This window comes from Papio anubis, chromosome 6, assembly GCF_008728515.1.
Source record: "Papio anubis isolate 15944 chromosome 6, Panubis1.0, whole genome shotgun sequence".
Classification (NCBI taxonomy): domain Eukaryota; kingdom Metazoa; phylum Chordata; class Mammalia; order Primates; family Cercopithecidae; genus Papio; species Papio anubis.
Window position 1 is genome coordinate 43,294,206 of NC_044981.1, and position 27,578 is coordinate 43,321,783.

The 27,578-nt window shown below is 34.9% G+C and overlaps 1 protein-coding gene across 12 annotated transcripts in view; it reads right to left on the bottom strand.

Annotated features, from left to right (window-relative positions):
* Positions 1–27,578, bottom strand: part of SUPT3H (SPT3 homolog, SAGA and STAGA complex component) — a 532,460-nt gene that overhangs the window by 66,359 nt on the left and 438,523 nt on the right. For all 12 annotated transcript variants that reach the window (XR_002521342.2, XR_004184558.1, XM_017957910.2 and 9 more), the window contains one exon: positions 19,586–19,696. Coding sequence is in view for 10 of the 12 variants with exons in the window: in XM_017957910.2 (XP_017813399.1) it covers positions 19,586–19,696 (111 nt within the window). In the remaining 2 variants the exon portion in view is untranslated. The remainder of the gene's footprint in view (positions 1–19,585; positions 19,697–27,578) is intronic.

The window sequence follows — 27,578 nt, forward strand, 5'->3', positions numbered from 1 at the left end:
ATTTTGGGAATTCTTTTCTATATCATATGCTAAACTTGCTATCCATATTTGGGTGTATTTCTGATCTTTCTAGGCTGCTCAATTAATCTATGTATTAACATCAAACTGAATTACTGTAGCTTTGTAATATTTTGATATTGGGCCTAGTTAATTAATAACCCCTTCCCTAATTCTGCTTTTCGAGAAATTTCCTGGCTCTTCTTGTATGTTTCATTTTCTATGTGAAATTCTGGATCACCTATTTAGTCCCTTCCCCAACCTATGATTTTGATTTTTAAAAATTGGGATCAGAAGTGCTGCATCTTTAAGCTCACACTTACCCTATAAAATACTCAGATTAAGTCTTAACCATGTGGCACACTAATATATAAAAATTATCTTGAATTTTATAGTTATCTAGAATTTTCCTATGTACAAAGACTGTTCACTTTTATTATCTCCTTTAACCTTTCAAAACACTATGGCACCATGCAGGGGCCTATCTTTTGACTCTTACATTACAGATGGAGAGAGGCGCATGGACTTGTCCTCAAGGCCTATAGGTAAGGGCTCTGACACCTGGCCCAGACCCAGGACTCTTCCCATTATACCAAAGGCTGAGGGCACTATAAGTTTTCAGGACACATTTGCAAAATAGAGAATGCTATCATTTTAGAAATGTTGGCAGGCTGTCGAATTTTCAAACTTTAAATGAAGTTTAAAACACAGTAATACTGGCACATATCTTTGCACTATTTTTTTCTTTGCTACAATGCTGAGAATTCTCTTTTTCCTGAGGAAAGTAGAATCACAGCATGCCTGTGTTTATCGGCTTTTATTTGGCATAATTAAAACAAAAAAAGATGAATTCTCTTCTACTCAGGAAACATGTGAAGCCCCATCTTCAACTTGCAGCTGTCTAGCTTTTTTATTTAGTCATATAACACAAAATATTTTATGTTGGGAATTTCTTAACTGAATGAGAGAAGGGCTCCTTACTAAGAATGTAGACAACTACAGTCTGCATGGGAACCTGATGTATTTCATGGCTGCATGTGAATTTGTTATCCAAGAAGAGAACATAACTTCCAAATTTGAAAACAAGACGTCAAGACTCTTTTCTTAATTGATGACTACACATAAAAATGTATCATAAAAATGTGTCTGAAACTGTACAGAGAAGCACACTACTAACAAAAGCACTTTTATCAGAAAAATTAGGTTGTGTCTATGAGAACACATATTCATCTACCAAACAGATGCGTCTTAATGTCCATATTATTCTGCTACTTGGGGTTCTTCAAATCTTGTCTTCCAAGTGGTTATTTTTGGTATCTAAAACTTTTTAGACAAAAGCTTCCTAAATGGATAGTGATGATTTGGTGCCACCCCTACCATATAGTTTCATGTGTAACTTGTGATTTTCATATCAAATGTTTATCAACTATCAACTTGAGTCCTCATTATTTTCCATTTAACAGCTCACAAAATAGGCACGAGTAAAATCTGCCTTCATCAAGTACCATTACAAAGAATAATATTCTATTATAATAGTATTCTATCCAGCGCCTAATAGTTGGGCATTGCTCCTTTGAATACTTTTTAAAAAAATTGCTGTCAAGAACAATTAGATAGACAGAATGAATTTCTGTGATAAAAGTAACCAGGAAGATTAAATGTTTTATACATATCACCTAGTTACCTAAAAGCCACTTTTGCAAAATGATTAAAGAGTTTTATCAGTGAAGTTAAAAGATAATCCTCAGAAGCTTAAAATTGACAGCAAAGTTCTTTCTTGTTGGTTATGTGGAGCTTTGCTCCTCAGTACTGAATGAGGTGCAGAGTGCAAAGGTCAATCAATTAAACAGGCATTTATTAGCTCCAATTATAGTTCCAGCATGGTGCCAGGAGCTCAGCTTCATAGTTTTCCCAGTATGGTTAGGATTATTCAATATGTTTAGTACATAACTACCCACTGAGCATATTACTTTAAAACAGATACTACTCATGAGGTAGCTTGGACATTATTTTGCCTTGGATTCCTGAGGAATCAAGGATCAATCCTGAGTAGTAATAATCAAACAATCTTATGATTTCTTTTGGCTGCCCTGCGGTTATCCATATACTAATTAATCACAGGTAATGAAGTGTACATTTATATAAGGCACACCAAGTTTGAGGGGTCTAAAACTGATTAGGGAGATTAAAATTGGACTCTATTAGGTGACTGTTGTCTTTTCAGACCATCATTCTGTATACTTGTCCATCTATTCATTCATCTTTTATGTTGAACTGCAAATAAACAAAAAGTATTATCCCTTGCTGAGAGAGGAACCAAGATGATTAAGATGCAGTCCCTTGGTCTACCTGAGGATACAGGTCCTCACCAGGTGTGGATCAGATCAGGAAATATGATGTATCTTGGAGCAAGTGGGTCAAAGCTTAGGACTAGATCCAAAAGGAGAAAACAGTTCAAACAAAGTCAAGGAAATAAGAAAGAGATGGCATCTGGACTCTTACTACCATGCCCTGTATCACCAGGAATTCCCTGGGCCCATATCTATCTAAATCTGAACATCTAATTCTTTCTCTTTACCTTACCTCTAAAGAAAGTATGAGTGCTAAGAAGCTGTCTCAGGATAAAAGTAAAGACAGTGGCAAAATTCTCCCAACCGAGTGCCTCAGAAATACTGCTACCAAAATTTGGAAGGGCCTCAGAGAGTTTGTTCATGTAACATTACACATTTTTCTTTCCACTGGGGAGAAAGAAACACTTTCGACTTAAGTTTGAAGAAAAGTATGTAACTCTCAGATGCTGAAATAACCTGGCAACCAAGATTTCACAATTAAATTCTTAGGAAATTTCTGGAAACTGTATACATTCTCATCTAACTTGAATAATTTATGGTTCTGTTGAAATAGACTAAGAGAATAAACCAAAGATCATGCTAGCTATCATAAACCAAAAATAAAGTTCTAAGGCCCCCCAACCATCTGAATAGACTTTCTCCTTGGCCAGTGCACTCTAAAATTTCACCTGAAAGACTAGTTCAGGCCACGATGGGAAGTGGGGGTTGGACACGCCACATTATACCCTCCAGCATTAACATCAACGCAGACCTTAAGTCGATAAGAAACATTTACAGTCTATTCTCTCTGAAGTCTGCTACCTGGAGGCTTTATCTGCATGATAAAAATTTTTGGTCTCCATAACCTGTTATTGTAACTCAGACATTCATTTCCATTGATAATAACTCAACCAATTGCCAATCAGAAAAATTTTAAATCTACCTATAACCTGGAAGCTCCTGACCCCTCCCCACTTCAAGGTGTCCTGCCTTTCTGGACCGGACCAACAAATGTATTTGATTGATGTCTCATGTCTCCCTAAAATGTATAAAACCAAGCCGCAACCCAACCACCTTGGGCATACGTTCTCAGGACCTCCCAAGGGCTGCATCATGGGCCATGGTTACTCATATTTGGCTCAGAATAAATCTTTTCAAATATTTTACAGAGTTTGACCCTTTTCATCAACATTATCAACTTAAAGTGTTATTGCTGCACAATTTTGTTGAATTATAGATTCTCTCATCTACATGTTTGAAACATTACATTTTCACAGGTGTACAAAAACATATTTTAAAAGATGACAATGACTCTACACTAGTAGAAGTTTAGGAATCAGTAAAAGCAGAAGTAGGAACTATTTCTGGGTAAGGATCCTTCCTGATACTCAAGCTGGAAACTTATCATTAAAGCCAATTCACAATACACTGCATCTTTCATTTTTTCCTTTCAATCTAAAACTTCCAACTTCAGTAAGCTCTCATTCCTGGAAATGATTTTGGTAGTTACTTTTTGGAACCTGCAATTTCTGTAGATCCTCATCTTTTTACCATTCCCTTACTGCCTCTAAGTCTCATTCCCCATATGTGGTCAGTAATGCGACGGGCACTGGGAAGTAAAATGGTACTCAGCATGGGTCTGCTTGCCCACACAAGGGCAAACATGCAGGGCAGGAAAGAAGTCCAGCATTCGTGGATCTCAAGATACTCTGAAAGGTTTTGGTATAGAGAACATACTATTACTAACTGAAAATGGACATAGAAACATTAGGGAATTTTTTTGAAGGCTATAAAGAAATCCAATTATGGGTCTGGGTCTTTGTCTCACACTCAAATGTCAGGCTGGGCTTCCCTTTGTGATTCTCTGAAGGGTACTATTGGCAAACTAGCATTATAATCTACATTTAAATTCTAATATGATAATAATGATTTTAAAATACTGCATTTCTTTAAGCACATTCTATGTTAAGCACAGTGCTAGAAGCTTTGAAGTATTATTACTGACACTTATTAAAAATTGCCAATTTGGGGGCTAGGCACAGAGGCTCATGTCTGTAATTTCCCAGTACTTTGGGAGGCTGCGGCAGGTGGATCGCTTGAATTCAGGAGTTTAAGGCCATGGGTAACATGATGAGACCTCGTCTCTACAAAAAACAAACAAACAAAAAAAACTACTTGAGCATGACAGTATATGTCTGCAGTCCCAGCTACTTGGGAGGCTGAGGTAGGAGGATTGTTTGAGCCTGGAGGCTGCAGTGAGCCGGGGTTGCGCCACTGCACTCCAGCCTGGGTAACAGAGTGAGACCCTGTCTCAAAAATAAAATACAAAAAATTGCTAATTTTAACAAATCATAAAACTGGCTCAGGCAAGCTGTCTGACTGAAAAGCCCTTGAAAAACCATCAAAGACAGTAGAATGTTAACTGGTCATTTACGTAAAATAGTACTCATGAAATTTTTGGTTCATTTAGAATAATCACTTTAAATGAGACTATATTTGAGACTGTATACACACATATACATGTTTACACACATATAGGTACAGTATATGTACATTCTATCTAAAATATCATATATGTGTGTACATACATGTTTTTAAAAGTCAAACTGACATATTAATGGAAACACAGTCCTTATATCTCTGGTACTGATTTTCTATTAGCAGCAGCCCTACACATGCTACGTCTCTGAACAGCATGTCAGTGCCATGACTGTGTAAACATGCAAATGTGACTGACACACTCTTGAGACAGCTTTCACCTTGGTAGAGCACAGGGAGCACCACATAAATTTTCAGGAGTATAAATGAAGCCTCATGAGTCTTTTAGAATAAATACCTCCAGGCTAGGTGGGACCACAGCCAAGCAGCCTAGAAGTTCTATCCTTGCTTACAAGAGTTTGTGAACTATGATACTGAGAGCTATGTAATCCAAGTATTTTAAATACTTCCACACCATTTCAAGTACAATCATGGAAATTTAAAAATACTCCTCTATCATCATATATTATATAGAAAAAAACCTAGCTAGTTATTTGCAAAGTTTGCTTAAGTGAGATATTTGAGTACTTAAAACCTACTTTAGAATTTCTATCAGTAATGCCATGCTCTATCAGCAGAATATTGGCTTCCTCATTAGCAAATTCACTCTAAGTAAATTCACTGAGGGTAATCTAGTGATATAGCTGGTAACCTACGACATTAAGTTAAATAGTATGTTCAATGACCAATATATCTCTAGAAAATTAGTTCAAAATGACACATCATTTTGTCAGACGTTCTTAGGAATTAGCTAAGATCTCTCGTTAGAAATATGAATCCCCTTGAAACCACTCTTACAAATAGCCAACATTTTAAGTACCTGCCAAGCCACCTGCTTTTCTCCAAGAAACATCGTGAAACTCACAAGTTAGTAAAGTTTTGGAAAGCCTACAAAATCCCTCTCTTTCTAAGTTTACATATTTTGTTTCAGTGACTTTATTTCCCCTTTTCTGAGAATTAAAAATTCTCCACATCAGATTTATAGTTCAAGGCACAGACTTATTTGCAAAAGAAGGACTTGTAAGTAGATGCCAAAGAACCCTTCTTTATCACTTTAGTCTTGACTTGGCACAGTGTTTCAGATGGTATTCATTTGGAATAAAGAGATCGATGATATAACTTGTCCAATCTTCCTTCATAAGTGGCTTTACTAGAAGTGGGTAAGGGCATAAAAATATAAATTCATCTGACTGTAGGCAACCAAAAACATACCAACTCATCTTGGAGTAATTTAACCAATAAGATGATTTAGAGGACAGTTCAGTGGCACCATTTTGGGAAGGCAAAAGCTTAGCAGAAGGAACATAAATCAAAGGTGACTGGCAGGTAAAGGATATATGCTGCAATCAGCCAAACCATGTGCACACTGGCACAAATTCAATAAGATCATTTATAAAATTTTTAAGGCAGAAGTACACAAAAGGGGGTCTGGTGCTAACTAAATCCACAGATAGCTTACATGCCACTGAAATAAACACTTCCAGATGCGGGTGTACAAAAACCTTTCACAGAATGAAATGTTTTCTTTCATAAATCTGAAGGAGGGACACTTAGCAGGGAAGGGCAAAAATGCCTGAAATTGAGCCTGAACTTCTTACAGACTGGAAGTGTTTGTTGAGGTGGAATGATTGTACGGGTGATGATCAACTACATAGCGAGTCTCCTTTAGAAGCATCACTACAATCAATAAGACTGGATTTCTGTTAAATTGTAGAAAAAGTGTTAATTCATCATTTCATAAATCCTATAAAATCTGGTGTGTAAGTTAGTGCTGCTCTCATTACATTCCTTACAGTTTGTTTTTGAGGGGGCGTGGAAGAGCAATGATAGAGATGATGGGTTCTCACAGAGATAAAAGCTGCTAATCAAAGTTTAGGAAAATAATGCTTTGGATCTTACCCAAAGCTACTGCAGGCATGGTTTAATGAAGAAAAAAAAAAATCAAAACCTGGTTAGATAAGGCATCTTTTAAGAATGCATGACCAAATTCATTACCGGTTTAGAAAGTCAATTTGTTCATCAAAACAGCATAATATGTGGGACTTTCTGGTCATATATACAAACACTCCCAGAAGTTCAAACAGAAAGCTATGTGTTTTTCTTTTTTTTTTTAAGTTTAGATGACTTCTGCTTTGAGCTACCCCCACCCTTAACCAGGAAATCCCCCTGAAATTAGTTTATCTGGTGAATCTTTAATTTAATGCCAGTTCTTTGTTAAAGTATCTGAGCACTGAATTTAGTCTTGAGAACATTTCTAATTATCTGTTCTATGCATTCAGCCAAATTGTAAACTTGGTATTTTTTATTCTCTCACTCAGGGTCTTATTCTACTTATTCTATATGGTAAGTAGCTCTTGAATACATCTTGTCTTCTCTGGTCTCATGCCTCAGAAGATGCTCTTTTAGCCTCTTGCCTGCAATATTGCAGCCACCTAATTTGTTTCTTTGCCTATTATATCTCCTCACACCAGTCTCTTCTCAACACAATCACTTCTCTCTCTCTTCTTTTTTTTTTTTTTTCAATGCAGTCTTGCTCTGTTGCCCAGGCTGGAGTGCAGTGGCGTGATCTCAGCTCACTGCAACCTCTGTCTCCCAGGTTCAGGCGATTCTCCTGCCTCAGCCTCCTGAGTAGCTGGGACTACACATGCGTGCCACCACACCGGGCTAATTTTTTGTATTTTTAGTAAAGATGGGGTTTCACTGTGTTAGACAGGATGGTTTCCATCTCCTGACCTCGTTATCCACCCACCTCGGCCTCCCAAAGTGCTGGGATTGCAGGCGTGAGTCACCGTGCCCAACCCACAATCACTTATTTTTCTACAATTCAGAGGTGTTCATATTAATACTTTGCTTAAAAAAATCTGAAATAGCTCCTTAATGACTATATCTGTTGTTTAAAAGAAAATTTCCCACTGTGGGCAGTGGCTCACATCTGTAATCCTAGCACTTTGGGAGGCCAAGGCAGGAGGATCACTTGAGGCCAGGAGTTAGAGACCAGTCTGGGCAATAGAGTGAGACCCCATCTCTCCAAAAAGTTTTAAAAAATTAGCCAGCATGGTGGTGCATAGCTACTTGGGAGCCTGAGGTACGAGGGTCACTTGAGCCTGGGAGATGGAGGCTGCAGTAAGCTATTACTGCACTACTGCATCACAGCCTGGGTGGGTGATAGAGTGGGACTTTGTTTCTTTAAAAAAAAAAAAAAAAGGAGAAGACAGAAAAGGAAAAAAAATTTCCAAACAGAACCGGAGAACCCCAATATATTTAAGAGACAAAAATTTGTATAACTAGAGAAAACAAAATTTTGTAAAACTATTATTTGTGGAAAATTCATAATGTATTTTGGCAGAACAGTTTGATAACTGCCGGCCTAAATCATAAAGTCTGGGTAAACTGGCTGGCAATTAAAAGTCCTTCTCAAAATGGCATCACTCTATCTCTGATGCTTCATCTCATCTCAACGTACTCCAGATTCAGTTCCTCATCTCTGCCTGAACAGCCATGCTACTTTCATACATCTATTTTATTTTTCATTTTATTCCTGCCCCTCTGTGTGCCTGTATTGTCTTTTCAAAATCACTACTCATTCCCTTCACCTCTGTTTTATAATGTCAAATATTAAACACCCTAAAAGTTTTCCTTCACTTCCTCACGCAGATTGTGCCATCCTTTCACTGTAACTGAGGCACTGTCCATCTTTTAGTTACAATATCAATCACATGGCACTGCTTATTTATTCACCTCCTTTGCTGTATTTGAATAACTGGTTTCTTATCTCCATACACCATACGTCCCTCCCAATACATTTCTAACACAATGTTTGGCACATGCTTATTGAATAAATGCAGATATCGAAGCTGTAAGGATCTCAGGACACATGTGGATGTTAATAATGGTCACATGTAGTTCAGTTGTACAGATATGGATTCTTGTCCATACTCAAAAATCAAGTGCTGTCCTTTGTACGTGAAGTGTGCTTTCATTCTATCAGGAAGGCATGTACTTTGGATTGTTTTTCTAGCAGTGGTGGGTGACAGATTGACTCATAGCAGTACACAGTCTTGCCTTGCCTCCTTATTAACTTTTTATTTTAACCATTTGCGAGCTGGTTGTGTGAGCGATAGACATTGCTTGCCATCAAAAATTAAGGTAAAGTTAGGTCACCAACATGAACATCAACCCCTAATACTTTATTCTTTAGACAGTGGCTTCAGAGAAAACCATACTGTAGAAACCAAGCTAGCTCTCTTTTCTTTTTTCTCTTTCTCTTTTGAACACCAAAACCCTGCTTGGATGAGAAATATTTGTCAACTATAACTCATTTACTCATTAGGATCTTACCTTAATTAGGTCTTGAATACCGGTATGGTTTTTGGGTTAGATCAGTAATACAGAGTAAGATCAGAGCCAGAAATGTAGTCTCTAATGTCTCTACTGGAAACTGTAAAATCTACACAAGTGTTTGAATTGGATTGACAGAAATCTGTAGGCTAGGCTGTGAACTTCTGCAGCTAGAAAGTCAACTCAAATACTCCCTCCCTGCTATTTCCACCAAAGAGGCACAGCAGCCCAACTGTCACCTTGAATGCACCTGGGCAAACTCAGAGTCTGACACTGGGCTCTGTCCTCATGACCTCTGCCAACTAATCAGTCAAAATATTTCCTGATCTAGAGAGCATACTCCACATATTGGGCATATGCCCAGAACTGCGAGTGCACTCTAATCAGGTGGGAGAACCTATCCAGGTGCCAGGGCAAGAATTAACATCTGACTGACATATGGACTATGAATTTTCTCTTCTCGCAGCCTAGAGTCATGCAGAGGCAGTATGTGGGGGTGGGATATTTGATCTGTGCATACATAGCCTAGGGGATTTGGTTTAAATCAAATCATAATTAAAACATTGGTTAGGAAAACAAGGCATAATTATTTTTTCCTGCACATTTTAACTAACTTGCATATAGTCTTAAATATATGTTGGGCACAATAAGAGTAAGGTATCAGTTTCATTTTTGAAAGGTGCAAATTTCCTATTTAAAACAATCCACTTATTATGTTCTGGGATTAACTTTGCAACTACGTCAGTAAATTAAATGACATTTCAATGATTACATTTGTTGACTAAAGTTATGTAACACTATTTAAGAAATCACCAAAAAGTAAATCACCTACAGTTCAACAGGCTCTCATCACAGGTATTTGGTGATTTTTCTTTTGTCACATTATCAATAAAAGAGTATACAAATGTTTCACTTAAACAAAACACACTTAAGAATGTTAGATGTTTCTGGCAATAGTAAATAAATAATCTATTTAAATAAAACTGATACGTTATTTTTCTAATATTCAACTAATTTGTATATAAAATGCTTAAAAAATGAAAATAGTATTTTTACTAGGTCAACATGAGCAACTTAACGTACTGAAAGTTATCCTTCTGAGTATTTATAATCTTCTTGTTTCTTCATAGACTTAAAAGAAGTTTCTTGCCACTTTTAGAGCACAATTTTAAAATTTAGAAATAGCTCAACTTAGTTTAGTTCTTCCTGGCTAATCCTTGTGCTGCTTTCATGAATTTATGACTTAAAAGAATCCTGTAATTTTTTTTAAAGACATATTTTCCTTTTCAGAGTCACTCCAAGGATTTTCTTCATTTGATTTCCATTCTTCTAGAAGATTGCAAAGACCTAGAAACTATAACATTTAAACCTCAAGATTTAGTCCTTTTAGAATATTCCACTCAAAAGGTTTCTCTTTGGTGTAAGTTACCCCTTTCCTTGCACCCATGATAAATTCTTCCTCTATTCCTCAAGATATAATATACCTGTTATAACAAAAAGAGATTAATTTCTTGAAGTACTACCAATTTAAAAAGACTTCGAAATATATAAACTTGGAGAAACTACAGAGGGATGATTAAGACTGTCATGTTTCATTACTACTTTACGCCCCCCATTAGAGATGAATGATTCGGTTTTTTAGACTATGTTCCTGAAAATTCTAGAATTCTTTGGAGTATTCTAGGGTCTTCTTAGATGTTTGGTTTGAAAGTCTATCACAACTTTTGTGCTACTCCAAATACAGGTTATGTCATCCACTGTTTTATATTTGAACTTCTTATAATTGTTCGGTTGATTAGTAAGTTGTGTCTTGGAATTTACATTTGTTTTGTTTTTGATATTTAAAGCAGCCCAAATATACTCTATAAAAAATTGTGCAAGTAAGTCTATCACCTTAGGATGTATGTCTTGTGCTGAACTAAATTTGAGGTGTTTACTAATAATACAAAATGAAAGCAGGAAAGAGCAAAATGTGTTTGAATAGTCACTGTATATACCACAGAGAAAACATTAGTTGTTGGCAATACCAGGATTTTTCAAAATAGAACTGAATAATTTCTTATAAACAAATGTACTGGCTACCCCAAGGTAAGATATTGCTGCAGAGAGTTTAAATGAGATAAGATCTCTCTTCCCCACATCCGCCTGCCGATTTAAAAAAAAAATTAACTGAAAAATTTTATAACATAACATGATCGTACCAATTCCATTTGGCAACCTAGAATCATGATGTTATGCTTACAATAGTGGAAAATGAAGTTCACCAAATATGGTTTCAATAGACGAAGCAAAATAAATTTAACTCTCAAACTTCAATAAATATTTGTCAGAGAAGAGTCCTCAGATGACGGAGATTTTCTTTGTGACACCTTTGAGTAGCTTCTAGTGTTTTAAGACTGATTAAAAAATATTTTCCAGAAAACCATGAAGAATTATGCTGGATAAGAAATCCATATATTCATTCCCTCTAAACACTTTCCAGTTTAGAAATATAAGCACATGTCAGATATTGTTAGTGAAACAACTTTCAAACAAATAATTTTTACTATTTCTTTTGCACCAAGACTACTGCAGGCCTGTGCAGCACATTATTAAAAACGGATGTATTTTGAATCAACTCTTTTCAATGCTGTGCAACTAAAAAGTATACAGAAATAAAGTGGACATTAATGGATATAATATTCCAACTGTCATCCATAACTTTGACTTCAAAATATACCTATACTTACTGAATGAAATTTTAAGAGTAGATCTTCCTTATACAAATACAGACTTAATACCTCTTGGAATACTTGTCTTCTACAGAATTTAGTTTAGGAAATGCTGTATTTTTAGAATAAAACCACTTAAAGAGTTAAGAATACAGGCCAACCTGTAAAGAAAAAGTTTAATGGGTAGGATTAATAAGAATTTATTGAAGCCTATGGTACCAGTGAGCCACAGAATATTTAGCTGCTATACACAGAAAAGGCTCTGGTGATTAAAATTAAAAGTGATTATATTAAATGTTTCATATTTTTCTGGAAAATACTCACTTTCAGGTTATTCTTACATGATAAATATGCCACATGTTAATTTTTTTTTCCTTAGGATCAGTGGCCTATAGTTTTAAACATGTGTTTGGGCTCTAATCTGTAATAATAGATTTAGTACTCCCAAAAAATTTATTAAGAAAATTTTCACTTCCAGTAAAAACACATATAATTTAATTCCACCCAATTTCTACTTGGTATTTACATTTGAAAATTATTCTAATATTTTGTGACATTTAATTTTCCAGGTTGAACACATAAGATGCAGACAAATCTAATGTGCTCATGACATAAATATTCACAAATATGAAATTCTCGATCAAAATAGTCATAACAATCTGCTATGCCACTTTTGTTTTTAAAAGTTCAATGTGGAGAATTCTTTAAAAATTTTTCATATTTTTGATCCCTATTAGTCCATTATGAACATCCCTAAACTAATGATATGAAAACATCTCTAGTACGCTCTAATACATTTACATCAAAGTAAATGGCCACAGTAATCCGAGTGTCAGGAGGCTGGATTCTAGGGTTGGTTCTGTCATGCACTTGCAACATGTCTTTGGGTACATCACAAAGCTTCTTGGAGGTCCAGACTAACTGGGTAGCTCAAGTTCTTGCCAGTTTTAAAATGCTATGATTCTGTCTCAATTTAAGGCAGCTGAGTAAAGACTAAAGAGACTTGTTTCTACAGATGCACTTAAGGTATTATTCAGGTTAATGACCATGCTTAAATGAGCAATTTTATTGTCTCACTATTCTAGTTCAATAGAAAGTTACCTGATAACATGCGAGTTCAGAGGGTTAACATTTTTCTACTGTGAATATCAGGAGAAACTAAAATAGATTTAGGCATTACAGATGGAATTATGTCATCACACTCAGCGAACACAGTTTCCTTTCTCTGGCTTTCAAAATTACAGACCTGGGTTTATATCAGCAATTTACAGCACTTCCCATTGAAACCTAGGCTTGAGTAGGTAACCATGGGTACCACCCACTGCTTGTAAATAGTGAAGATCTAGATAAAACATGTCTGACCACCTTCCCTGTGACATAAGAGAACACTAGACTACCCTTCAGAGTATTTTCTCTGAGAGAAAAAACCAAATGCTCTAATCATAAAATTTCTAAATGCTCTTTACTTCTAAACCTGAACAAGTAAATTCTAAGAATGTTTTTGTTAAAACTATTACTATTACCATTCAAAAGCATTTAAATTTTTAGGTTGTGAAAAACATACTCTTCAAACAAATGCCAATGAATTTTCTAATGGGACAATTCATTTGAACCTTTGTTACACTCATTTTTAGACTCTGATGCCCTTCCTAAATATTGTATTCCTTATATATTCAGGTAGTACATACGAAATATCACCAATAATTTTGGAAAATAATACAAAATAGAAAACAGAAAGACCTGAGATATGCTTGTAGTAATTTAATACATGATAAAGCAATCCTAATAAATAGGAACTGGATAGATTACTCATTTAATTGATTGACATATTTTGATATTTAGTTTTTATATTACAGAAACTCTCATACCATATATTAGATAAAAATGTAGAATTATAGTTGAATAAAAAATAAAAATACAGATGTATATTTAATCTTAGGTGATACAATTTTTTAAATCATAAGACAATGCAAAATTATAGAGGAAAATATCACTAGATCTAACTACATAAAATCCTATTATTGAAAAAATATCAAATTAGAAAAAAATTAAGATAAAGGGAGAACTGGGAAAAATACCTGCAACAACCCTGACAAAAAGTTTTACTGTTCATAATTGATAAATGTCTTAAAAAGATTTTTAATTACAAAAATTTATTCACATAAGTTAGTAGATTCATACAAGTAAATCTAATGCCCTACAAAAAATGGCAAAGACATAATCACAATTCAAAGAAATACAAATTATTAGCAAATATATAAAAATGTTCAATATCATTAGTTATCAAATACAAATTAAAACAAAAGTATCCTATCACTCACTAGCTGTATGTGAACTTGGGAAGGCTAGTTACAGTCTGTTAAGTTTTCTCATTCATAAAATAACAATGGTTTCTATTTGTTAAGGTGTCGTGAGGCCTGTGTGAGATAGTACAGTGCAGTCCATGATGCATGAGTGCTCAATAAATATTAGCTGCTATAATTGCTACTTTATTTTTGCCTGGAAAATGACAAAAATAAAACTGATAATATTCAATGCTGATTTGAGTTAACACTCTCATATACCACTTATACAATTATGAAGTCATCCATGTTTTCTAAGAATTATTTTTGCAAGATTATCAGGAAACTTAAAAGGAATGATTCTTTGATGCAGGAATTTCACTTCTAGTAATCTATCATGAGGAAATGACCAGATAGATGGGTAAATATTTACATACAAGAATATCCACTATCACTATTTATAACCTAAATACAGAACAAAATGGAATGGTTAAGTGAATAAAGGTACAGTTAGATGTATAAGGTGTACTATGAAGCTATTACAAATCATGTTTTTAAGGACTACATAATATACTATAAAATGAGTAACAATATTAGAATAATCTCAATTTTGCTAAATTATTAATATGAATATGCAAAGAAAAGGGGCAGGATGAAAAGGTAGTGATATATTAACAGTAGTTATCTCTAGGACATAAGTTTTATTCTATTCTTTATTTTTCTATATTTTCATAATTTTCTAACATAGTAGCATTTCTTTCATAATGAGTAAACTGAAGAAACTTTAAAAGTTGAGAAAAATAAGCCCAGTAATCAAAAAATGTATCAACTTTGATATATGATCATCAATTTCTGAAAACCTTTTCAATAACTTATGAAAATATGTAAAATCACAAACACTGAAATTGAAGAAACTTCATAAATGAGATCACCCATTTGTTCTTTAGATTTCTGTTCCACAGAGCTAGTATGCAAAATCTAGCTGGTATGCAAAAAATTGGGTGGTAAGTATGTACACTCAGTTGCTAAGACTTATTTAGGATTTATGATACGACTTATCAGTGATTAAAAAAAATCATGCTCTTTAACTGTTATTAATACAAAAAGTAAAAATGAACATTTATTTTCAGGAACAATAACCTTTAAATAGTATTTAAATTTTAATGGTATAAACTATTAGTCCATAAACAAACCACATTATTATTTAAATTTTTAGTTTTTTCTGGGCTTATAGAGTAAAGCCAGATACCCTCTGTGTGTACTGTGCACACACATTTGAGTGTGGTTGAGTGGGATGGTTTCCGCTTATTTTGTATTATCTCTTTTAAAAAATATACCGTAGCTACTACTACTACCACTATTAATAATATTATTTATTAAGAGCTTACTACATGTTAATTAAGTTCACAGTACTTAGTACTTCTTAACTCCTATCATGAAGTATAATCTAATATCCTTACTTTAGAGATAAGGAAACAGCCATAAAGTGGTGAAGAAACCTGTGTAAGGCTACTCAGCTTGTAGGTGGCAGGGCTGGGATTTGGACCCTGGCCATTTAGCTCCAGGATCAAAGTTCTTAATCACCACACAATATAACTTCACATATTATCAACTACTATGAATAAAAACACAATATAAGATGGCAAACATCAAAATCACTCAGGACATGCTAGGTTGCAAAAGCACTCTAGAATACTGCAGATCAGAGAATCTAAAGTGATTTTTAGAATTAAGAAAGATAAACAAGAAGCAAAAAAGTAAAATTAGTTTCTCTAAAGGTTCTTTAGAGTGTGTATACAGAAAGTGAGGTATGGTGGGGACAGTTGCAAAAGTGTGTATTTCAGGAGAAACTGTTTGAAGCTAGGTGTCAGAAGGCCTGAATCTTAGCTCTGGTTTAATTTAATCTAATAAATAGCTTGACTTAGGAAAATTACTTAAGAAGGTAAGACCTTCTCTTATCTTCTGTGTAGAATTGAGAATAAATGAGAATACAGAAAGGAAACAAATCACCAATGAAAACCAATATGCCAAAGAGAGTACTGTTGTTAACTGCTGAGTGGGGATGGATGGCATGTGTCTCCACAGCACTCGTGAATGTGGTGTTCACATGTGTGTGGCAGGTGACTGATGTTTATGCCATTCTCCCTGTATACTTCCTACTCCAGGAGCTACTACAATTCAAAGCATTGTTTGTATTCTTCTCTTTATACCTAAAGCTAATGTGGCTTTAACTATTCCTTTATCATTTTAAATAATTCCTAAGGTGAAATATTCACTTACAATTCTTCATATAATGAATTATATTCCTAAAGTTGATCATGTCATTTGGTATAAAATTATTTCAGAGTCATATAGTAAACAGAAAAATGACTCGCTAAAAGGAGATTTTAAAATGTACTATCTGAATTGTTCCCATGTAAACTATTAACAATATCAAATTATTGGAAACTGGATATATACACATTGTTATGGGTATTCTAAATCAGATGTTACATTTAAATATATACGAAAAACTCTAGATTCAGGATGACATGCTATGAAGACAAAATCTCTATGCTTCATAAATATAAACTACTTGTTCATTGGCATTTTAATTTACGAAGTACATTTTACATTGGAGGCAAGTCAGTTCAGCCTTTCTATATGAAAATATAGGTGTCAATCTATGATTACTATAGAAGCAGCCCACATATCTTTTCTCTTGTTAGGAGCTGCAGCTCAAAGCCTAGGTGGCAAAGTGTCCCCACTGCAGCTTAAAGTACCATGTCAGGTCCTCAGAGTGGACCTTAGGGAACTGAACATCAGCATCCCCAATCATGGTAAGTTTCTACCACAAGCTCCCTTTTTTTTTAGCAGCTTGAGGTATGTGGGAGCCAAGACAGGGTGGCTGCATTATTGACACACACAGTCTACAAATCCATCCCGTTTTAAAGAGATAATTTTTAACTTTAAAAGGAAGATTTATGTATTATATACTGTGAAACTATGTCACCCTGGTCATGCAATTCATGGTATAAAATAGCATAAGCAGCCTGGGCACAGTGGCTCATGCCTGTAATCACAGTACTTTGGGAGGCCAAGGTGGGTGGATCACCTGAGGTCAGGAGTTCAAGGCCAGCCTGGCCAACATGGTGAAATTCTACTAAAAATTACAAAAAGTAGCTGGGCATGGTGGCGGGCACCTGTAATCACAGCTACTCAGGAGACTGAGGCAGGGAGAACTGCTTGAACCTGGGAGGCGGAAGTTGCAGTGAGCTGAGATTGCACCACCGCACTCCAAAATGGGCAACAGAGCAAGACTCTGTCTGAAAAAAAAAAAAAAAAAAAAAAAAAAGTGCAGGCATATTCATTCTGTAGTATGGGCAAATTCTCATAGCTGAAGATAATGGAGCAGACCTTTCCAGGTGGCGGTACCCTTCTGGGGAATAATAACACCTTGGATGCCCCTCTGGGGTGGAGTTTGTTACCAACTGCTGTTGATTTTGTTTGATTGCTCTACTAGTGGCTAACTGAACCTTCCAGGTCATGGCTCATTTGTTTTATTTTCCAGAGGTATTTAAATTAAGCATTTTAAAATTGTGTCATCAGTTTTAAAAAGCCCATTCTTTATGTTTATTAGATCAAAGTTAACTTAGGCAATATTTGAACCTAGCTTAAAGTACATTTTTATCACATACTAATACTACAGTTTTAGATTGTAAAAGTAGTAATACATAAGCACCAGGCTGGACATGGGGGAAAAGATATACATACACACATGTATGTAAATAATGTCATCAACCAAGATGGCTCTCAAATGATCTGTCCAGTCTATTTTAAAAACAAAACCTTTGAAGAATGAAGCAGCTGCCACTTCTTTTTGAGGAAATAATGCAGGCTTCATGATTAGGAAGTTTTCTCTTTGTATTGGATACATTTTCCTTTATGTAATTTTATTCATTACTTTTAGTTACCATTTTAGGTTATTTCTCAAAAATCATGTTTCCCTTTGCTATCTTTTAATTGCTTCTAGATTATTATCAAACACTGCCTCTTTTTTCTTCTTTTTCCCCTCCACTGTCTCAACCTATTCGTCATTATTTGACTGTTATCGATGGATTTGATATTTTTAATCTTTCATTATAAATTTTTTTTTCAATTTCAGTTGGTTTTTAAATTCTTACTTCCAATTATCTCTTATTTTTCTCATTTGTAATTTTTCATATTGCTCTTCCTTTTGGCCTGTCATTCAAAACAGCTTCACCCATCATGTAAAAGAAACTTGATTTAATTATTTCTTTTCAATTACAAGACTCTAAAAACATTCATGCAAAAGGATATATTGGTTTAATCAGCAATATTAAAATCATGTTCTTATGCAAGATAAACTTCAAATATTAAAAGTGCAAAGCATCACCATTACAGAGAGCTTCTGGAGACACATAAAGCATGTTCTTCCTGTTACACAGAGAATCTATATAATTAACAAAAACTAATAAAAATAAAGGATAGAAAGAAAGCATTCTATTTAAACATAAGGAAAAAAGATAATATAGACAAAATCATGACTTTTATGAATAGTAAAATCCACTCAGGTAAAAATGTATACTATGTAACACTAATTATTTATTTTTTCATTTGTTTATGTATGTTATACATACGTATTTTCATTAGCTTGTTAAAACAGAATACCAAAAAAGTAAATCTGACTGTTCCTCAGTTATGTATATCAAACTCTACTTTCTGTTGAACTAGTTCCTTATAGAGTAGGACTTGAAGAAATTTCTCTTAACACAAGTAAGATTTTTTTTTAAGGGCCATAAGATGAGCATTTAATTAAAACACACACATCTGCACACACTTTCTTTAGGCTGCTGAAATATCAGGTCTTTAATTCCCCATTAAAACAACACAAAACCCTGATTGTAAGTTTTCAAATCATTTGAAGATGTAAAAGGCTGTGTGCATTTCAGCTTAGTTCAAAGCCAGTAAAGAAATATCTCTTCTTCTTCCAACTAAAAGCATGTTTAGGAGAAGGATATCTGATAGAAGTGGTAATGCCAATCTAACCAATTTTAAAATATAAAGTGCTACTAGCAATATTTGGATACATATAATTTCAGAATAACGTTTTATAAACTTAAGCTTTGAAAAATAGAAACTATAAACCCCAACAAAAAAACTTAATTTGTAATTGAAAGAAAATAATATTTTGTAGAAAAAAGTGTCCTTCCAAAAAGAGACGAAAATGACTTTCATTTCCCAAGAGAATTATGCCACTTTTATACAACAAAATTACAGTCACCACAAATTGCTTTCAACAATTCCAATGCTTCTTCATTTGACCACTTGAAAATCAAAATTCTTTCATATTATAAATATAACTTTTTATAACTCTGTTATTACGTACTGTGAATGGGGAAAGCGGGCCAATCTTGTGGCTGTAGCGTCGAATGGCCTCTCTGATGTGGCAGGGCTGGATGGCATCGCTGTGAGCCTCAACACCACAGGCTGCAGTGCTCTGCGACAGAAAAACACATAAATTGTTACTAAATCAAAAACACACAACAGAACTACAGTGTATATATATGAAAATAAACCTTTACAAAAGAGACCGGTTTTTCCCTTAGGATGCACATCACTACTGCCATATACTACATCTAAAAAAGAATTCCATTAACAAATCAAAGATGACTTTTACATGACCCCTTCCAAGCAGACCTACCAAACGCAATTTTTATGCCCACAATATTTCACCTAAGTCTGCATGTCAAGACACAGGAGAATACAGCCACTTGCCTGCAGATAAAAAGTGTCATGAAAGCTTACTGAAAGAACCACAGGAAGTTATTTTTTTTTTTTTTTAAAAAAACATGTTAACATTTACTATTATAAATGTTTCTTAGGAGCTTCTTTGGCACATTTCTGAAATAACTTGCGGGTCATCAACTTAAAATGAAAAACGTTAAATTTCTATACATTTATTTGTCATACCTGGGATTGTCATAAGACCATTTCAACTTGGTTTCTAATTTTCTAGGTATCTCAGGACAAAACAAAAATGAAACCAACAACTTTCTGTTTTAATTTGCCGCATCTGTAAAAGGCAGGTTTGCAAGCACAAAAAAATACAAGAAAGATAAGGATTATTTGCGATGAGAGTGTAAATACAAACTTAAGAAATTATAGATGTGTATATGTGTGTTCAGCATGATTTTTCAAAATAACTTATAGGGCTAAACCCTAGCCCTATTATGAGCTGGATACATATAATTTCAGAATAACGTATCAGAGCTGATTATGTATCAGCTCTGCCAAGACACATAATATCTCAGGTCTCAGTTTCCTCATCTGTAAATTGGGAAAACAATTATAATTGCTTGTAGGACTGTTGTGAAAATTAAATAAGTTAAAATACATAAACCACTTAGAACAATGCCTGACGCATGCTAGGAAATTGTTTTATTTTTATAAAGAGATGATGTTTCATTTTGTCACCTAGGCTGGAGTGCAGTGGTGTGATTACAGCTCATTGAAGCCTCAAACTCCTGGGCTCAAGTGATCTCTGGCCTTAGTCTCTGAAGTAGCTGACACTAAAGGCAAGTATCACCACATTTGGCTACTAAAAAAAAAAGATTAATTTCTTTATAGATATGGTCTTGTTATGATGCCCAGGGTGGTCTTGAACTGCTGGGCTCAAGTGATCCTCCTGACTCAGCCTCCTGGGTAATGTTAGCTAGTAATAGTATTAGGTTATTCAAATCAAGTGTTAAAAATGGGAACTCTTCAAAGTATAGTGGGTAGCAGATGGCAGGTCATCAACATTAAAGAATCAACTTGCATATTACTATAACTGGGGTCTAGAAGTCATTTGTAGCCACACAATTAATATTATTTGTTTTTCTGATCATTACTATAATTTTTTGATAATTAATACATTTTTTACACTCATAATTCTTTGTAGGGAATATAACTCTATAGATAGCAACCTCTATGGATAGCAATTTGGCAAAATCTTATCAAAATGAAAAAGAACAACCTCTTTGACTCAGCACATTCACCTGTAAGAATTTATCCTACAGATATATTGCACAGGTACAAAATAATATATATACATGAGGATACTTACTGTAGTACTAAATGTTCATCAATGAGGGATTGGTTAAATAAATTATGATACATCCATTCAAAGAAACAGAAACCAAAGCAACCACTGGAAAGAATGAGGCAGTTCCCTACAAACTCCTATGGAGTTATCTCTAAGATATTATATGAAACACTGATCAAAAACTGAAGTGGAGGTTTACTATGGTAAGTCTTTGTGTTCCCCTAAAATTTGTACGTTGAAATCCAAGCCCACAAAGTCATGGTATTAGGATAAGAAGCCTCTGGGAATTGATTTATCCATGAGGGTGGAGCTCTCATGAATGGAATTAGTCCCCTTATAAAAGAGACCAGGGACAGACCACTCACCCCTTCTGCCATGTGAGGTTTGGGTAAACAGATGACTGCCTATGAACAAGGAAGTGGGCCTTCACAAAACACTGAATTTGCCAATGTCTTGATCTTGGACTTCCTAGCCTCCAGAACTGTAAGAAATACATTCCTACTGTTTATAAGCCAACCAGTTTACAGGATTTTGTTATAGCAGCCCAAATGGACTAAGGCAGAAGCATAAGTTAGAAAAACTTTGTGACTGCCATTTGTAAGATATAGAGACACATAAGCCAGCCTGGTTGAATCACGCTATTTTTGCCAAAAGGTGACAATAACTTATATTAAAATAAAAACATTGAATTTTGTGAAAAATGTCATTAGAGGTTCCATTTTGCCAATTTCAGGTTTATCTGCCATAATTCAGCAACTGTTAACATTAGCATAATGAAGCTACTAGGTGCACTTTTATACTTTCTTGATCTGCTCATTGAGTTCTCTGGAAGCAAGTCTTTAAATGTTATAATCCCAGTTTTTTTTTTCCACCTCAACAAATATCTTCACACACTCTGTCAACATCTAGTCCTTTATCAAGGTGCTAATAATCTATTTGAATTCAAAATGTATCCCAAGTTTAGAATTTTTAATATAGTAGTGGTTCTAGCACAATATTCTTCAAAACTGTTTCAGAAGAATTACATATTTGTAATTGTAAATGTACATATTTGTTATTAATAATCTTATATCAGCTATAAACACATGTGAAGAGCATTATACTTATACATCAATTCATCTTTAACATCCTGATTAGGCCCAAATTTTAGGATACTCTTTAAATTTTCAAAAACTAAACCCAAATATTTGACAAAATACTGAGTCCTGTTTATAAAGTGTTTGCAGAAATCTCTCTGGGAACTAAACTCTGTATTTCTTTAAGAAAAGCACTAGTTGTTTGGAAAAGTTCTCCATATGTCAGGTCCTCTTCCTCTTGGCTGCATTCACACTCTATTCTTGTATCTTTCCATTTTTGTATTAATAGCTCTTCAACTAGAAACTGATGCTGGGTATCAGAAGTTGAAATAGCATACAGAGTTCTACATATTTTCTGGATTTGACTATTGTTTCTCTGTTTTTCTTTGCTGGTTTACAATGAACAAAATCTCTTAGCAGTTTAAACTCTCAACTGTGGTACAGGAAGTTATACTGAAACTCAGGTTGCCCCTGGATCTCTCACTGAGCCTTTTCCTCCCAACTTAAAAGTTCTTGGCAGTGTAAGTGTCCTATCCTTTCTCAGCCTTCCCCTTACCAGAGTCAGTGTTTAAGAAGGATCTAGAATTTCATTCAATTGCATCTTATTCTTTCCACATCTATAATGGTAAACTAGATCTTTTGCTAAATGTAAAATCTTCAATAATTATAGAGAAGTAACACTCACCTCAGACTAGAGCAACTGAAAGGCTAGTACTACTATCACTCACATTTTGTGGACCACAAAAGTTGATATGATCTGGCCAAGGAAGTATCATCTTTCTCCTGTTATACGTATAGCTCCTCCAAAGTTTCATCCTTATGGAGAATTTTTTTCACATGAATGTGGGCCATTCATTGGCCAAAGGATATAGTGTATGACATGTAATTTTCTCATTTAAAAGTTTGAGATGGTAACTGTTAAAATGTAGTTCTTATATAACTAGAAAAAGCTTTTCTTTTATTTGTATAAATGTGTACAGTACAAGTGTGATTAAGTTACATGCATAGATTACAGAGTGGTAAAGTTAGGGCTTTTAGGATATCTATTTCCTGAGTAACATAGTTACCCATTAAGTAATTTCTCATCATCTGCCCCGACTTACTCCCAACGTTCCAAATCTCCATTGTCTATCACTCCACACTCTACCTCTATGTGTACACGATTTAGTTCTCACTTATAAGTAAGAACATGCAATTTTGACTTTGTTTCTGAGCTGTTTCACATAAGATAATTGCCTCTAGTTCCATCCATGTTGTTGTAAAAAATATTATTTCATTCCTTATTTCTTTTTTGAGACAGCATCTTGCTCTGTCCCCCAGACTGGAGTACAGTGGTGCGATCTCGACTCACTGCAGCCTCTGTCATGCTTAAGCCACCCAAATAGCTGGGACTACAGGCACACCTGCTGCACCTGGCTAATGGCCCATAATTTACAGTTGGCTGTAAAATAAGGTTTTATTTCTGGGTTACCTACTCTCCTCCATTGATTTATGTATCTATTTTTATATCAGTAGAGTCAGGGTTTTGCCACGTTAGCCAGGATAGTACCAAATTCCTCACCTCAGGTGATCCACCTGCCTCGGCTTCCCAAAGTTCTGGAATTACAGGCATGAGCCACTGCACCTGACCCATTCTTTTCCATTTCTGAATACTACTCCATTGTGTATACATGCCACATTCTCTTTACCTATTCATCTGTTGATGGAAACTTAGGTTGACTGCATCTTTGCTAAAGTAAATAGGGGTGCAAATAAACATATGAGAGGAAGTATCTTTTTTATGTAATGATTTCTTTTCCTTTGACTAGATACCTGGCAATTAGATTGCTGGATTGAATGATAGTTCTATCTTCAGTTCAGAAATAGCTATACTGGCCCAGCGCAGTGGCTCATGCCTGTAATCCCAGCACTTTGGGAGGCCGAGGCGGGTGGATCATGAGAAGTCAAGTGTTTGAGACCAGCCTGGCCAATGTGGTAAAACCCCGTCTCTACTAAAAATATTTAAAAAATTAGCCAGGTGTGGTAGCGCTTGCCTGTAATCCCAGCTACTCGGGAGACTGAGGCAAGGGAATAGCTTGAACCTGGGAGGTGGAGGCTGCAGTGAGCCGAGATCGCGCCACTGCACTCCAGCCTGGGTAACAGAGCAAGACACCATCTCAAAAACAAAACAACAACAACAACAAAAATTCCATACTGTTTTCAATAGAAGTTGTACTAATTTACACTCCCAACAACAGTGTACATGAGTTCCCTTTTCTCCATATCCTCACCAACATGTTATTTTCTCTTTAGTAATAGCCATTCTGATTGGTGTAAAATAGCTCATTGTGGTTTTAATTTGCATTTCTCTGATGATTAGTGATGTTGAGCATTTCTTTACATGCCTGTTGGCCATCGGTATGTCTTATTTTAAAAAATGCCTATTCATGTCCTTTGACTAGTTTTTAACGGGATTACTTGGTGTTTTTTTTGTTGTTGTTGCTGCTTAGCTGTTTGAGTTCCTTATAAATTCTGGCTGTTAGTCCCCTGTTGGATGCATAATTTGCAAATGTTTTCTCCCATTCTGCAGGTTCTTTGCTATCTTTTTTTTTTTTTTTTTTGAGGCGGAGTCTCACTCTGTAGCCCAGGCTGGAGTGCAGTGGTGTAATCTCAGCTTACTGCAACGTCTGCCTCCTGGGTTCAGGCGATTCTCCTGCCTCAGCCTCCTATTACTATCTTATTTCTTTTACCACACAGTAGTAGCTTTTTAGTTTAAGTCCCGTTGTCTATTTTTCTTTTTTTTTTTCTTAACCTGTGCTTTTGAGGTCTTAGTCATGAATTCTTCACCTAGACCAATGTCCAGAAGAGTTTTCCCCAGGTTTACGTTGAGTATTTTTTAATAGTTTCAGGTCTTACCTTTAAGTCTTTATTCCATCTCGAGTAGATTTTTGTATATGGTAAGAGATAGGGGACCAGTTTCATTCTTCCGCATATGCTGATCCAATTTCCCAGCTCCTTTTTCTGAAGAGGGTATCCTTTCCCCAGTGTATGTTCTTGTTAACTTAGGCAAAGTTTAGTTGGCTGTAAAATATGGTTTTATTTCTGGGTTACCTACTCTCCTCCATTGATCTATGTGTCTATTTTTATATCAGTACCATGCTATTTTGTTACTATGGCCTCATAGTATAATCTGAAGTCAGGAAATGTAATGTCTTCAGCTTTGTTGTTTTTGCTTAAGATTGTTTTGCCTATTTGAGCACTTTTTTGGTTCTATATGAATTTTAGGATTTTTTTATTTCTAATTCTGTAAAAGATGGGGTTGCTATTTTGATAGAGATTACACTGGATCTGTACAATGCTTTGGACAGTATAATCATTTTAATGATATTAATTCTTCTGATCCATAAGCATGGGATGGTTTTCCATTTGTCAGTATCCTCTACAATTACTTTCATTGCTGGTTTGTAGTTTTCTTTGTAGAGATCTTTCATTTCATTGGTTAAATATTACTAGATATTTTGTTATTTTATTTATAGTACTTTAAATGGGGTTGCCTTCTTGATTTCTTTCTCAGCTAGATTATCGGTGAACATAAACACTACTGATTTTTGTACAATGATTTTGCATATTCAAACTGAATTCATTTATCAAATCTGAAAGATTTTTTGGTGGAATCTTCAGGTTTTTCTACATATAAGATCATATAATCAGCAAACAGGAATAATTTTACTTCCTCTTTTCCCATTTGGATAACTTTTATTTCTGTCTCCTGCTTTATTGTTCTGGTTAGGACTTCCAGTACTATGTTGAATAGGAGTGGTTAAAGTGGGCACCATTGTCTTGTTACAGTTCTTTGAGGTAATGCTTTCAACTTTTTCCACTTCAGTAAGATGTTGGCTGTGGGTTTGTAGTATATGGCCTTTATTATTGTGAGGTATATTCCTTTTATGCCTAGTTTGTTGAGGGTTTTTATAATGCAGGGATGCTGAATTGTATCAAGTGCTTTTTTGTACCTATTGAGATAATCATGATTTTTGTCTTTCATTCTGTTTATGTAATGTATCGTATTTACTGATTTGGGTATGTTGAACCATCTTTGCATCCCTGGTATAAAACTCACTTGATCATGGTAATTATCTTTTTGATATGCTAGTAGATTTGGTTTGTTAGCATTTTGTTGAGGATTTTGGAGTCTGTGTTCATTAGGGATATTGGTCTGTAGTTTTCTGTTTTTGTTGTGTCCTTGCCCGGTTTTGGTATCAGGATGGTAATGACCTCATATAATTATTTATGAAGAATTCCCTACTCCTTAATTTTTTGGGGCAGGTTCAGGAGGACTGGTATTAGCTCTTCTTTGTACACATTTGGCTGTGAATCCATCTGGTCCTGAGCTCTTTTCTGTTGGGAGATTTTTAAATTACTGATTCAGTCTTGCTACTTGTTATTTGTCTATTCAGGATTTCTGTTTCTTCTGGGTTCAATATTGGGAGGTTGCATGTTTCCAGGAATTTATCCATTTCTTCTAGGTTTTCTAGTTTGAGAGTGTATAGTTGCTTATAATAGTCTGTGACAATCTTTTGTATGTTTGTGGTATCAGTTGTAATATCTCCTTGTTCATTTCTGGTTTTATTTGGATCCTCTCTCTTCCTGGTTAATCTTGCTAGCAATTTACCAATTTTGTTTATCTTTTTGAAGAACCAACTTTTAATTTCATTAATCTTTTGTATTTTTTTTTGTCTTTATTTTTATTTAGTTCTGCTCAGGTCTTTGTTATTTCTTTTCTTCTGATAATTCTGGGTTTGGTATTTTCTTGCTTTCTAATTCCTTGAGACAGAATGATAGGTCATCAATTTGGGATCTTTCTGCTTGTTTGATATAAAGGCATTTAATGCTACAAACTTCCCTGTAGCACTGCTTCTGCTGTATACCACAGGTTTTGGTGTGTTGTATTTCCACTTTCATTTGTTTTTAAAAATCTTTTAATGTGTCTTAATTTCTTCACTAATCCCATGATAATTCCAGAGCCTGTTGTTTAATTTCCATGTATTTTTATGATTTCTGAAGTTCCTCTTGCTACTGGTTACAGATTTATTCCACTGTGGTCTGAGAAGATACTTGATTTTAAAAATCTCTTAAGACTTGTTTAGTGGCCTAACGTGATATCCATCTTGGTGAATGTTCCATGTGCTGATAAGAAGAATGCATATTCTGTAGTTGTTGGGTAGAATGTTCTGTAAATG